This window comes from Phoenix dactylifera, chromosome 8 (assembly GCF_051530095.1).
Source record: "Phoenix dactylifera cultivar Ajwa chromosome 8, Ajwa_hap1_PhDact_Kaust_v1.1, whole genome shotgun sequence".
Lineage (NCBI taxonomy): Eukaryota > Viridiplantae > Streptophyta > Magnoliopsida > Arecales > Arecaceae > Phoenix > Phoenix dactylifera.
In genome coordinates, this window is record NC_143197.1 from 5,054,078 (window position 1) to 5,068,767 (window position 14,690).

At 37.4% G+C, this 14,690-nt stretch overlaps 2 protein-coding genes across 3 annotated transcripts; one reads left to right on the forward strand and one right to left on the reverse strand.

Annotated features, from left to right (window-relative positions):
* The first annotated feature begins 807 nt into the window (after positions 1 to 807).
* On the forward strand, positions 808 to 6,532 carry LOC103702131 (uncharacterized). 2 transcript variants are annotated; one of them, XR_003384680.4, is made up of 5 exons: positions 808 to 1,321; positions 1,549 to 1,830; positions 3,117 to 3,206; positions 3,607 to 3,713; positions 6,074 to 6,207. XR_003384680.4 is itself a non-coding variant. In XM_008784435.5 (4 exons), the coding sequence occupies exons 1-4, from the start codon at positions 974 to 976 to the stop codon at positions 6,191 to 6,193; spliced, it is 840 nt and encodes a 279-aa protein (XP_008782657.4). In that variant the 5' UTR covers positions 811 to 973; the 3' UTR covers positions 6,194 to 6,532. The 2 variants fall into 2 exon arrangements, 1 of the variants encoding a protein (XP_008782657.4); XM_008784435.5 differs by lacking the exon at positions 3,607 to 3,713 and having other exon boundaries at positions 811 to 1,321; positions 6,074 to 6,532.
* Positions 6,533 to 7,767: 1,235 nt separating this feature from the next.
* Positions 7,768 to 9,974, reverse strand: LOC103702222 (taxane 13-alpha-hydroxylase-like). The gene is made up of 4 exons (XM_008784554.6): positions 9,385 to 9,974; positions 8,831 to 9,293; positions 8,383 to 8,573; positions 7,768 to 8,272 (listed from the first exon to the last, which is right to left on the reverse strand). The coding sequence occupies exons 1-4, from the start codon at positions 9,904 to 9,906 to the stop codon at positions 7,952 to 7,954; spliced, it is 1,497 nt and encodes a 498-aa protein (XP_008782776.4). The 5' UTR covers positions 9,907 to 9,974; the 3' UTR covers positions 7,768 to 7,951.
* Between the last annotated feature and the right edge of the window lie 4,716 nt (positions 9,975 to 14,690).

Genomic DNA, 14,690 nt, shown 5'->3' on the forward strand with positions numbered 1-14,690 from the left:
ATGAATTCATTTAAAGAAAAATATGCAAGAATCAACCATCATTAAATTCTATAAAAATGGCTTATATTTAAAATTTTCAATTCCAAACATAACCCTAATCAAATAACTTGGATTAGATTTCTTTTAAGAGACCCGACAAATATAGGACTTTTATAAATAAAAAATTTCTAATATTGATGGACTTTAAGAAAAAAGCTAATATAGTAAAAAAAATAATCAATATTTTAATTAATTTATCTAGCAGCAATGTGCCTACGAACATGCATTGTAGCTAGTTTATCAAAAAGCCTAAATAAAATCTAAAAATTTACATATTGATGCGGTTGAGAGTTCCGAGAAACAAACACATCCAAATCTATAGACATGATGGTTATAGGCAACATTATTGGAGATATTAGCTATAGACAAACCATTGTGTACATGGATCATGAACGAGATCATGGAGAACATTAGTTGCATTGAAGTTGCCGACGATGGTTGCAAACATCCAAGATGCTGATGGCAGATGATGTGAATTGTAGATAGCTACTTCCAAGAGGTAGCTAACATTATTCTATTAAACAATTCCTTATAGTTGGAAATTAAAATTATAGACTTGATGTATCTACCAGTCTCGAACCAATTTAAGCTTATTTTGATATATTCAGTACAATACATGCAACAAGATCTAGTTAAAATAAGGGTCTCTTTAATCGTTCGTAATTTGGCATCTGAATTTAGTTTAGGTTGGCGGAGCTCATTTCAGCTACTCGATGGGTCCAATTTAGGAGCCACACTGGCTCGATGTAGTTTTGGCCCCAAGTGTTTTCCGTAAAGTGGGCTCTCGACCGCATCAAACGGCCTAGAAACCAATCGATGGTAGGATCACCGTCCAACCATCTCAAGCGCCCTCCGCACATTCGAACCGCTGCGTGTCCCAACGCTTTCCTCTTCCTTTCTCCGGCCACTCTATTTTCCACAAAAGCCAACAACAATGGAATCCTCCAAGCACCAGTCATGGAAGATCTCCGTCCAAGCCAGATCCAAGGGCCTTGACTTCCGCATCGACGCCTCCAACATCCTCCCACAATGGGGCAAAGGCGGCGAGAAAATCTCCCTCTTCCTTCGCCTCTTCCGTTTCTTCTCCCTCAAGGTGGAATCAAAAAACCGAATCCCCCCAAGAAAAACCAAGCGGAAATCGAAGTTATTCCGCTTCCTGGCCAAGATCTTTCCCCGGCCAGGAGAATTAATCAGAAGCAAACTTGCCACCAAGAAGAGATCACAAGTTCGGAGCCCCAAAATCGGTTCTCCACCAACTGATGGCTGGCATCACCCATGCCAGGTATTACATTCCCATGCAAAACTCTTCTATTGCCATGCTATCAATCTCTTTAATTTGCCGGTAATTGTTGCACTCATGCAAAGCAAGTTTTCAATAAAATGATCCCAGAAATCCTGGTTTTTGTCTACTGGAATAATCTAACTAATTCTGGCTCATATCTCATTGTCTAAAGAAACCATCAGTTGGGTGTGCACACAGTGTTGACCTTGTGTTTGTTCGATATGCAGTATAAGGTGGTGGCGATGATGGCAAGTCTTTGCCTTCTCTCTCAGTCAGCAGCAGAAAAGGATGGTGGTGGAATTATAATACATGCACTGGCTTTTATCTTTTGCCTAGTCTTACTGCTTAAAAAGAGGAAAACCCGTTCCGATTTGTTCTGGGCCTCTAGCGTGGTGTCGTTAGTTGGGTTTTGCATGGGTTTTTTGAGTTACACGGGTCTTGTTGCAAAGGCTGCTTGGAGGGTGTGGAATGTCATCATCTCTCTTGGCTGTTCGTTTGCTTTTTATCAAGTCAGTACGTTGTCATCATCTATGCCGTTTCTCTTTAATAAATTCAGACACACGAGTATATATGCGCATGAGAATTAGAACTTTGTGGATCATGCATTTTTTTCTTTTGCATGCACATATTTTTTGGCACATTTATGTTAGTCATGGTTCAAAGGCATGCCTTTACTTATGTCCGTGGATGGAATGCAAATGGATGGGCTGCATATGTTTAGAGAGAGCTCGTTTGAAATTCACTTAACTGTTGTCTTTTGAGAAAGGAACTTTCTATCAAGGAAGATGGGAGATCATCGAGTGCATTTCTCCTTAATCATGTGCTGATGTGCTAGAAAGAAAAGTTCAATTGAAACTTATGTTCAGTTGCAATATCATTACACTGAACCTTCTAACCAAATTTTGAAGATTGAGTAGAGTGTGCGTTTGCTGAAACATCAAAGACAACTAGATTTTTCCTTCTCTTTTAATGTTTAGATCTTATATACATGAATTTTGTAGTGTTTTCAGTGTTTGAGGTCTCAAAGTTTGAAAAGTCTAATTACAAGAATGGTGATAAATTTAGAAAAATTCTAAAATCTATGATCTGATGGGAGAGAAGAAATAAATTCCTTCAAACCGCTCAACTTGAATCTTAAAAAAAAAAAAGAAAATAGAAAAGAATTGGTGAAAGAATAGGAGGATCAGTTTATTAATATATTAGACATTTTATTGGAATGTCAAGGAAGCATTCTTTACCCATTTGGAGTGTTTTCTTTAATCTACTTTTAATCTATGTCAATCCTTCTATTTACTTTTAATTCTCATTTTTGTAGAAAAGTTCCCCCCTATATAGTATTTTTATAAAACCAATTATGTATTGCATGCTTTGTTTTCAGTTTTCATCAACCCAACAACGTTCTTTATTGTAGCCTCAATTACTCTTTACTTTTCTTTATTGTAGCCTCCTTTAATTTTCTTGTAACAAGCTCTACGATTAGTAAAGGCATGGAAGATTGCATCCTAGATATCTAATTAGGTGATTTTTTGCTATACTCTAAATCATTATATAAGATCATAGGAAATATAAATGCAGGTTTTTAAAATATCTCTCTTCGAGATAAATGAAATTGACCACTTGCATGATTGTGATACTCACCTGAATAAGAAATTCAAAATAGAGTTCTCAAATTGATGAATAGGCACATGAATTTCAGATAGGGTGATCGCTTGCCTTTGAGCTCATGTTGTAGCTGCTTGTTATGATTTGATGATCGGAACTTGGTAATGACTTGTATCTTTCATATAAATGCTAGGCTATATGGTCGAGGACTTCACTAATCATTGAGACTAGATGGATGATACTGCTCATTGTTTTGGTTTTGCTTCCATCTTTCTTTTGCAAGGTACCTGATTCTGATCCTCATTTATTCTAACCATTTTTTGAATATTTATGATACTGATACACTAGTTGTTTTACAATAAAATTTGATTTGTGAATTGAATATGAAATATTCTAGTTAGGTTAAACATGAGAGTTTTTTCTCTGAAAAATATCTTGATGTCAGGCCAAGATTCTCTTTTTGGGGTCATGGACCATTGATGAACCCATTTAACAATGCCATTTCCATCAGCCTCATCCATACTATCAATATGAATACATACAACTGTAAAGAAAGTATGAAGAAAGAGCCTTTCACCCACACTGGATGTGGTGAATTTAAAGACACAGCCTTTCCACTGAGAAGAAGGCTATGTTACTGGTCAGGATGCCCTAATGAGCATTGCAAATTTGCCCATTTGCAGGAATTGGTGCCTACTTTGGAATAACTTGGACACAAGATAAATGGTTTATCTCATATAGGTTTGCAACCCATCAGCGATCCAAATACCCAATATAGAACAGTTCTGATGTAGGTCTTCTTCTTCTTCTTCTTCTTTTTTAAGTTCTCCTAAACCTTTATGCTTGTTTTAAGAGGTTTTCTTCTATTTTGCTGCACAGAGCTGCATCATGTACAGAAACTTGCAAATAAACCATTTGACTTATTCTCTTCCAGGGTGACATCTGTTACAAAGATTCATGCTTGACTTTTTTTTGTCAGGTTAAATTTTTAGGCAGTGATTCTACATAAGTTTCTATCACGCTGCTATATCTTCTTGTTTAGATACATGTGCTGTTGGATACTCATAAAGAACTGATTGATTAACTATTGTAGCATCACAAAGAATGACATAGTCTGCTAGCAAAACCTCTTCCTCATCCATTAGAAAATCCCATAAATGCAGGAAATATCTTCGAGCTAGTCTACATATGCTACCATAAAAGAGGTTCCTTGGTTCCTTGGTTCAATTCTCCTCCTTTCTGAACTTTATAGTTTCCTAATCTGAGATGCATTCTAGAAGATAACGTTAAATGTTTGGCCTCCGAAATGGTTACCATAGAAGACAAAGATGAGAACAAAATCAAGAGGAAAATTTTCTTGAACTGTTAATATCCGACAATCAATAGGATTATAAAGTTTGCAGTTCATATTGATATCAGACTCTAGAATCTCACTTCGAAATAAGTTTGTAATATGATGACTATGCGAATTTGTCAAACACATGCCCCCTTCACTCTCTCTCACGCTTGGGCTCTCATTGCCATAAATTTTTATGCAAGTTCGATAAATATGAACGTGGTAATTGAAAATGTTAATTCCATGGTTTGTAAGCTTCTGTCCTGTATGCTTGTCCAAGACACCCATTAGTTTAGAATGCACTAAACAGGAGTACAAAAAGATGTCCAGCAGATGTCACACATAAATTCAGATTCCAACAGATATGCTTATATTAAAATGATTGATTCAAATATCTGATTCACCATAATCCATATATGCCGAATTGCCAATAGACAGTCCATAGGCAAAGAGGACAAGGAACTCAGAGAAATCAGGCATTTGAAGTCATGAATGGGAACAATAGGGAAACAACACAAGAAGAGAAAACGAATTCCAATGGTTGACTTTTCAAATAAGTATAGGGAATGGAAGCAGGGGCGGTACATATTTGGGAGCGGAATTTGGTGCTAAAGCTTCTAATCTCTGCTTCAAGGCTTCAAACCCAGGTGTTTACATGACATTTTCCCCTTTCACACATGTTTATTGCCTTGGTATCATATCCATGGTTTCTAAACCTGGAGACCTTCAGAACTTTGGAGGTCTTAGACTTTGAATGTTAATTGTCTTTGCCTTAGACTGGGACTGCTTTGACCTTGTATCAGAAGCTAGTCTTTGCCATACTGGTTTGTCTATATTAGTAAATTCATCCTTCAGCTTCAAAGTGTATCTAGCCACATGTAATGAATGCTAAACATAGGATGCTTTTCCAAACAGTGTCTAACATTTCCTTATTCCACCATTCTATCTTTCTACAATGCCATCTGTGATACATAAAATGGAAGACCAATGATGACACAACCAAATTCTGAATTGACTAAAACTCAGCTGAGTTTGCCCAACTTGTTCATACACCAACTATTTCTGTTCTCATAGGATTTGGATATAATATATTTGGGCCTCAGTAGAGCCCACTGATCTCTTTCTGCAATATATGAGGCAATAGTTTAACAGCGTCCAAGGTATTTTCTAGATTAATAAACTATGAGTCTTTTTTGCAAAGCTTGCACTGAACTTACCCACACGAGAGAGAGAGAGAGAGAGATTTCTGACATGCTTCTGTTATGAAGTTGAGCAGTTCAGTGAAAGGCACGAAAATTTTGATAGATGGGGCACCAGCTTGGATCCCTAACCTACTTCGTACTTGCCAAGCCTTGTCCCACACTGTTGGGTGATAGTTGACTTGGCATTTATAACTATTTGCTTCTTTGCTTTTTTGTTTTTGTTTTCCCAGTAATACCTATCAGTGGAATATAGATGGAATGCAGCTGATCAGAATTGAAATTAGGCCCATTGAATTATAGACATGTCAACATGATTAGACCTATCTTACAAAATTGGATGGAACACATTGGAAGCATGACTTGATTAACTCGAAGAGGGCAGATAACTCATCTAACTCAGCTTATCCAAGTTAATTATGGAAACCGGCTCCCCATTCAGAAGGAAAAGAAAAGCAACCAAATTGGATATTTTAGACTTTCAACCAAATTTGAATGCTTTTCCGACCAGGTTAGGCCGAGAACAATTTATGCCATGATCCTCTCGGGTGTGTTCATTGGCAGATAGAACTTGAAAGATGTTTTTATATGCCTAATGCTTTCTGCTTGTGGCAGCTTGGAGAGCTTAAATACCTAGAGGCACTGGGAGTCTGCATATCTTCAGCAAACTCATTGGTGAAGGGGATCTGCAATATTTTGGTGCCATACATTGCAACAGGGCAGTTCCGTATGTGAAGGATGAATTCCAGATATAGAGGTATGATGTCATGGAGTTGCTTGAAACTTTGCTTGACATGGCAACGACTGCATCCATGAAGACTGAAGGCTGAATTTTTATGTAGGAAGCTTGCAACAATTCGAGAAGCCGAAACGATAGCTTGAAGCATAATAAGTGGCAAATTATTAAAAATTGTTGTGGAGTTGGGCTTGATTTTGATTCACTGTAAAGGATAGAAGAAGAGAGCATCACTATTATGTCGCATGAGCCCTGCATCATCAGTAAATACAATCATTAAACTTGAGTTCTCAATGCGCATGAAATTTCATAAATTGATGAAAACCTTGGACCTTCTATACTTTGAGTGGATCTCTGTTCGCATTTCTTCATGGCTCAAGACCATCCTTAAGCATTACAATGTCATAAAGGCGTGCTATTCAACCAGAATTTTGAAGGAAAAATTATACTTTCGCCCACACACACACACACACACACACACACACACACATATATATATATATATATCCATTGCACTTTTAAAAGGTTTTATTTAGATTCTTAAGGCTACATTCCCTAAAATGCCATCTCATTGGCACCCTTTTCGCCCCCACCATGCATGCCCCTCCAAGTGCACCTGCATTTGGCCTTCTTCTTGCTCCCTATTCCCATCATCCTTGCCATTGTCGCTACCAGCAACATTTTCTCACGAAGTCACTATCGGGGAAAGGCTTGTGAAGTAAAGAGACCTTGAACCACCTTGGTGCTTGGGCTACCTATCGGACTGATTACTCTCACTCTGATGAATGTCTCTAAAAGCACAATTATTGAATTTGCATTTCTATTTATTATATTTTGTTAAATAAAATGTTTGGCTTTATGTTATTGTGGGTTGTACTTCTCGATAGCATGGCTGTATTCTATTCCGGATTTGAGGCGCAACAATAAATATACGACGCAATTTCGAAGATGAATGTCAGGATCATATTGCAGTAAAATGTAATTTTAAGATCTACTTGAGACTCTCGCTGTATGTAAAACACCAATAATGTCTTTACATTAATATCTTTAAAGTAGAAACATTTTAAGCTAAAATTTTAATTGAAAATAATTTTCATTTTTTGATTACTGTAAGATTTAGAAAAGTTTAGATTTCTGAGTTGAACTGAAATATAGAATTCTACAGGGTATTTTCCTTGAAACTAACATTTAGCTGCATAATTGTCTCATGCACAAACTTTTAATTTGTCTTCTTAAGTAGGATTCTCAGAGAACATTGGGAGTAAGATGTTTCATAGCTAGAGCATCCAAGTTTCTCTTGGATCTTCCACTTGAGTATGTGCTAGCAGCTCTCATATTAAAGCATCATGGCTATGAAAGCATCCATTTCACACAAGCTACGATATATAAACCATATTTAGCAGAAGAATAAATAGGTGTTAAACTCTTGGCTGCTGTATCATGGTATTAGAAAGTAGCCATGTCCATAGTAGCTTGTTTTCCACCAAATTTGTTGTTGTTTACCTTAGCAAATAAAAATCTTTTCTAATTTTTTTTTGAGCAAAACAGAGACCAATGGGCAGCACGCCACATTAGTAATGTTTTCTGCAATTTTCACTATGCTTTCGTGAACACTGCTGTAAAAAGCACAAGTATGAAATCTAACAGACCGACCAGTTGACCTGAAAAGTTAAGAAGAGGAGGAAAAAAAGAGAGAGAGAACTTCCAAGGAAGAACTACAACCATGGATTTCATAATTTCCAGTGAAAGGGAGAAACTCAGGCGCAAATTTCTTCCTTGCTCTTAACATATAGCTTGATTGGAAGGCCCATTGCTGGATAAGGCAGAGGGTCTCTTGAAATCGGCTCATTAGGAATCACCTCAGACCACTCATAGTTTGTGACCAAGTGATGCACGATGAGCAACACCTCCATTCGGGCAAACTCGCTGCCGGGGCAAACATGCGGCCCTCCTCCAAAAGGGATGTAAGAGTATGGAGGATACGACTTTGAAGTTGGTTCAAAGCGAGATGGATCGAACTTCTCTGGCTGAGGGAAAATATGCTCATCCATGTGAGTGCCGCTCGACACCCAAAATACCTGCAATATAGCGTTGATAACACTTATAAATGCCTGTCGAAGATCATTGCACTATACAAGTACCAGTGGTCCATTAGAGCACACCATTCTTAGTATTAAGTGCAAACTACCTGCCATCCTTTAGGTATGTGAAAGCCACCAAAAGATGTATCAGTGATTGCTCTCTTGAAATTGCCAAATACTGGAGGAGTAATCCTCATCAACTCTTGGGCTACTCTCCATGTATACTTCATCTTCTGTATGTCATTCCATGTCAGCCTTTCATCAGTTCCTTCCTTCTCTCGAAGAATTTTCTTTTCTTCTGTAGGGTCAACACTCATGCGAAATCTTTAGTATATGATTGTGAATGGTCATACACCACTGTTTAAAACTTCACTTTAACATGCCAAAGAAAATAGAATCCAGGATGTATAGAAATTTACTTTTTGCTATATAAAAACTCGACTTCCTTTACCATCAAATTTAAGATATTCAGATATAAAAAATATAGTATGAGAAAATTAGAGCCAAAGAAGTCTATAAAGCTGGCCTTCAAATTCCATTAAAAACTGAGCTCACCTTCCAATATGTAATCGTAGAACATTTTGTCCCTGGCAAGGTGCCTCACAAATTGAGTCAGAAGGATGGTAGATGTATCATGGCTGCCAATAATCAGAGTCATGATGTTATCCACTAGCATATCTTCAGAAAGTTCCTCGCCATTCTCATCTCTCAAGTTAAGAAGTGAGGAGATCACATCATTCTCAGAGCTGGCATTTCCTTCTGACAGCTTCCTCCTTTCCTCAATTAACTTTGAGAAATACTCAAAGATTCGTCTTCGAGCTGCCATTGCTCGATAAAATGAGGTTGTCGGAAAGTTTAAATGCAAACTCCACATCCCTTTTAGAGCAATTGTTAAGTCTTCGAACAATGAGTCCAGCTCCTTCCCATATGGTAGTCTGAATAGCAGAGCACATGCCACGTTGAAAGTGATCCTCTTCATAAACGGGACAATCATCACAGATTCCTTTCCATTGAACTCCTACATCAAAGTCATGTCTAAAAGTTCAGAATTCAATGAATAAAAGTAAAAACTATGTTAGTGAAATTGAACAGAGATCTGGAGATCATACCTGGAATATTTGTTGCTTTATAAGAGAGTCCATATCTCTAACGTACCTCTGGAGGCTCTCTGGCTTGAGGAAGCTGGCCATGGCACTTCTAAGTAGCTTGTGATTATGTCCAGTGAGTTCAAAAGTGTTGTACTTGCCCATGATAGAGCTGACCGTGCTTGGTTGGTTGCTCATGATGGCGTTATCATTATCACTGAAGATGAAACGGTTACCTGCTGTACCAGTAATAACAACTGTTGGTTTCCCCATGAGGGAAGTCTTAAAGATTGGTCCATAGCTTCTGATCCGAGTTTCCACCCATTCCTGAGTCTTATCATGCTTCTGGGCCTTTAGGAAGCTTATAGACTCGCCGAACAGTGGCAGTCCTAATGAACCAGGAGGGAGCCTTTTCCCATGGAAGGAGAATGTTTTGAACATGTAATACCCGCCAAAAAGGATTCCAACAATTGCTGGTACAGCAGCAAGAAGCACAGGTTGGGATTCAATTGAAAGTTGCAGAAGGCCAAGTAGGCCAACATCCATGGCTATAGTACAAACTAGCTTTCCTTGCTCTTGCCTTTCTCAACCTAGATACCAACTCCAACTCACATTTATAGAGGTGGGGATGTGATTATATAGAAAATCACATCAAGAGACGGCCGATTTATATTACTAGCGACAGAAGGTTCGTGGACCAGATGATTGAGACAAGCAATAGCGATCTCTCTATTTCATTAGGAGATGCAGTTAAAATACTACTAGATCCTGTAATATTAATCTTATTTTGAATTATCTTAAATTATATCATGATATTTTCATGTGAGGAGCAGTAAATTATATCATTATCATCCATTTAGATTTGTAAATGTTCTAATACGCAAAATTTAAGTGGATCTTAGAAGATGCACATAAAAAACTTATTTCCCCATTTTCAGAACATGCTTGTACTCTTTCATCGTTTCAACCTGTCTCTTACGTCAACTTTAAGAACTAGAGATAGATATATAAATATAAAAACCAGAGGAACCTTTAGTTAGAAGTGATAAGCTGCTGCTTTGTCCCGTTCCCTGAGGAGTTGGTGCTTCAGCGTCATTGGAGATATCTTCTCATCTGCCAGTATGTGAACTGATCCAATGATGTCCGACAGCAGCGTAGAGACTGGCAGGAAGACGAACACTGAAAAAAGATTCTCTGGGCATGCCAAAAGCATGCAAGTGATGCTGGAAAACTGACATAAACTACAAAACAGGGCAAGAAATTTTTTTATCTTGCTAGTTCAGCTCCTGCATTTGAAGGTAACATCATAACTGCAGGATGTATGAGGTGCGCCGGCCGGTTATCTTGTTTATAATGGTTAGCTTGGTTACATAATAATTTGCTAGGATTTTCAGCTCAAGTGATTTCAGGACCAGCTAGACTCCCTTTATTGTCATGAAACTGAAGGTATATAATTTTGGGTTATCTGAATTACAATATTTCATCATCAAAATTATGAGAGGCATATCAACATGTACATATTCATATTCCTAGGACATACAATATGTCATCATCAAAATTATGACATGGAGTAGCATGCACGTACTGCCCACATACAAGCACATATACATACATATATGTATATATTTATCATTGTACCCATATACAGCTATTATTACATACCAAAAACCAAAAAAATTCAACAAAGCCAACTAAATAATAATATTTCATTTAAAATTATAGACCATAGTTCTCACTTGTGTGTTTGTGTGTGTGTGTGTGAGAGAGAGAGAAAATGCCAAATGCTGTTGATGCTGCTTACTCTGAAAAATACAGTCAATATACAGTCCTTATAATTCCTTCTACTCTAAAGTTGTTCCTCACCGCATGTTCGATGTTGTGGCTGTGCTGGTCCCTTGCTCGTTGCAGGCCCTTGGCAAAATGTAGGCTCGGTGATTTACCTAAGGCTAGGATTGGTGATTTACTGAAGGCTGTATCTATACTCGGTGATATACCTAAGGCTAGACTTGGTGATTTACTGAAAGCTGCATCTATCTTGAGATTCTCCTTGGTTTCTTCAAGGATGGGCTCCATGTTGCTTGTCTTTCTGCTACTTCATTTTGTTGAAAGCTTGCTAAGTTTTGGTGTGAAGGAAAAATAAAATAAAATGGGAGGGATCGCCATAATAAACTGGAGATGGACTTTTTTTAAAAAAATAATCTGGAGATGGAAACACGGAGGAGAGCACAAAGTTTTGATGAGATACCATCATGCCCTTGGACCTTCTGGCGGAGTAATTTTTTTTTTTTTCTGTGGATAATAGTAGGAGTAACACTTGTTAGATACTTGAGTCAAATACTTTGGGAAACAGCAAGAATACGATTTGGATTCAGAACCTCCTCGCCCATGAATGATGGCTGATTTGATATAACAATCCAATCCTTGTAGTTAGAATACCAGTAAACCATGTTCTATTGGGGCCAGAATCTAAGCTCAAATTCTGGGCTCTGAGTTTAACTTGAAAAGTTTTCAACCTAAAATGATCTTGGTGGCAGTCTTCTCAAAAAAAAAGGAGAGAAAAAAATATAAATGGATTAGTGCTGCTAAAAGATGATGCACAATGTTAATTCCAATTGATGAAACATCAATTCGATCCAACTCATTCCCATAAATTTTGTAGGGCCAAATTTTAGAGACAAAAAAATTTTTAAATTCTCAAAGAGAAAAGATTGCTCAAATATTTTTTGCAGAATGGTATATATAGCCAAATTGATGGGTTAGCTTTCTCAAGAAAAAGAATGGAAAATATTTTTAATTTGAAGTACAGAAAGGGGATCCCCGGGACATTCAATGGACCAGAAAAAAAGTTCTATATGGCTTAAGCAAGTTTCTAAGTATGAATTAGATGTATATGTGTCTGTTTACTTATTGCTTTCACACTGCACCAACTTATACTCACATTAAAAAGATTAAGGGAAGCATCGCTCAATAATTTTACTAAAAAAAGTGGGAGCGCTTCTTATCTTAGTTTCATTATTTAGTTGTTGTCATCAATATAAGAAAGAAGAGAGTGACAACATTGCTTCCATGAGAAGACAAATTCCCGCGTTTTTCTTCTAGACAAACACAAGGAAAGCCATGCAAGGGTGGGCGATGATAAATATAAGGGCAGTGAAGGAGACAGCCATGAATGATTGAGGAGAGAAAATTTTAAATCAAGTCTCATGGGAAAAAAAATATAAAGTCCCTGTTTGTCAACTACCAATGCATGAATGAACCAGAGATGCCAAACATATACTAGTTTATCTGTTTGTTGACTTTTTGACAAGTACCTGGCTTCTTCCAGTCATGGAATCAAAAAAACTAATCCAATGCAGTGGGATCCTGTAGCTTTAGATTCCTCTAAGCTTTTGGGCTGCTTTATGGGGCTACTTTTTTGTAGTGATTGTGACTGCTCATCCTCCTACCTTTGAGCAGAGGAAAGCACTTGTGGAACGCACCCAAACCATGTAATCAATAACAGAATAATATTTTCGTGTCTTTTTTTTGAGTTTTTTTATTACTTTTATTGATGTAATGATGATGAAAGAGTTCAAGAGACATATCTCTTAATCAATTTGGGCTTCAGTCCATTCTCTTAATAAAAAGAAAAGAAAAGAAAAGAAACTCGAGCGAAACATCGACTGTTATATTTATGGATGGACTTTGGGTCCTCCACCAAGTGCAAACTTGGTTTTTGCTTCACATGATTGGATTTTGAGATCAGTGTTTCCACATTGCAGAGGACCTAAACTGTACTCTAAAATTTCTTTGATTTCATTGTCTGGTTTTTGGCAGCAGCTCTTTTTTACATGCGTCCAATTTCTATATCATGGAGGTTTGTAATTAGGAGGGGATGGGTGTTGCTTCCTGGCTGTCATCAAATTTATCTAGAAAAATATGGCTTTAGATGACAATAGAATGGTGGATTATAGCTTATAATAAGTCCCTGGTCCTATAAATTACTGCCATGTACCTGAGTTCCACAAATTTCTACAAACATAAGAGTACAAGAAGAAGCTACGCGCCCAGGATCGTAATGTTAGGACCAAATATAGAGTACAAGAAGAAGCTGGAGACGCAAACAGACACTAAAATTACAATTTGCTCACTTATCCCACTTCAAAATAGAAGATTGCAAGAACTTATGTGGATACAAAGTGACCCTTTTTACACTCTTTATTTAGCTGTAAAGTCTGGAAATAGAGCATGCCGAGGGTAATTCATATTTAACAGGGCTGTTTGGATTCCAGTTTAACCGGTTACTGCTGAATAACGATGGGAGGAAATAAAAGAGACCTTCTCTACGGTGAAAAATTCATCTTTTGAGTGCAATCTCTTATCTTTTTATTTTCTTTTCTGGCAAATTGCGTGCCAGGACCGGTGCATAATAAGTTTTAACTGGATCCGGCATGGTGTTTACCGAGACTGAGTTCAAATTTGGCAAGCTTCTATTAGTCCTAGCAAACTCTTCTTCGAAACTAGTTCAAATTGGAAAAAAAAAAAAATCTCTTATTGACTAATTTTAACTAGTCTCGGCGTGCTGCATGCGGTGACAGAGTTCGTAGTTATTTGACGAAAAAACGGCGTGCCGTTTGCCGAGATTACTCATTTCACAAAAGTTCTCCTATGGGAAGTTTCAATTAGTCCCGGCATCCGAAGTACCGAAACTGGCAGGTTACCGCTGGTCCCCGGAACCCATCCACTGTGTGGGAAACTGGGAGTTCGTAACCCTTGCAGAGACTGGTAAATATTTAATATTTTATAGGTATAAAAGAAAACTCTTATATATGGCACTTATAACAAAGTCGAGACTACTGCATACTTGACCCAGAACTCTGTTTTGACAAGTTCCAAAATGTTGGCTTGGCAAGTTATGATCGAATGGCCAGCCATCAATGCTAAGAATATTAATGGCCAATACTAACTTTCAGTCCATGGAGCCTGGGCATCATGATTTTTATTTTCTTTTTCAAAAATAATGGTGTGAGCAGCACTAGTTATTTCATCGGAAGAATTGAAGAATTGCACATATCAAACAGAGTATTCTTTTACCCAAAAAATAAAAAGAAAATCCTCCTATGGAATAGCTCTGTTTCGAAGGATTATGCTGTCTTTGAGTATTTATAAGAACTATGTATACCAGAACTAATATATGGCCATGTGCAAATGCACATTTAGAAATAAAAACATTTGAAGATTAATTACATAGGGTTGAGCTGCAAAAAAGATAGATTGATAGAGATAATACTGATAACATAATTGAGCGAATAAACGTATTCTTTTAATAATTAGAATTGTTTCTAGGATTT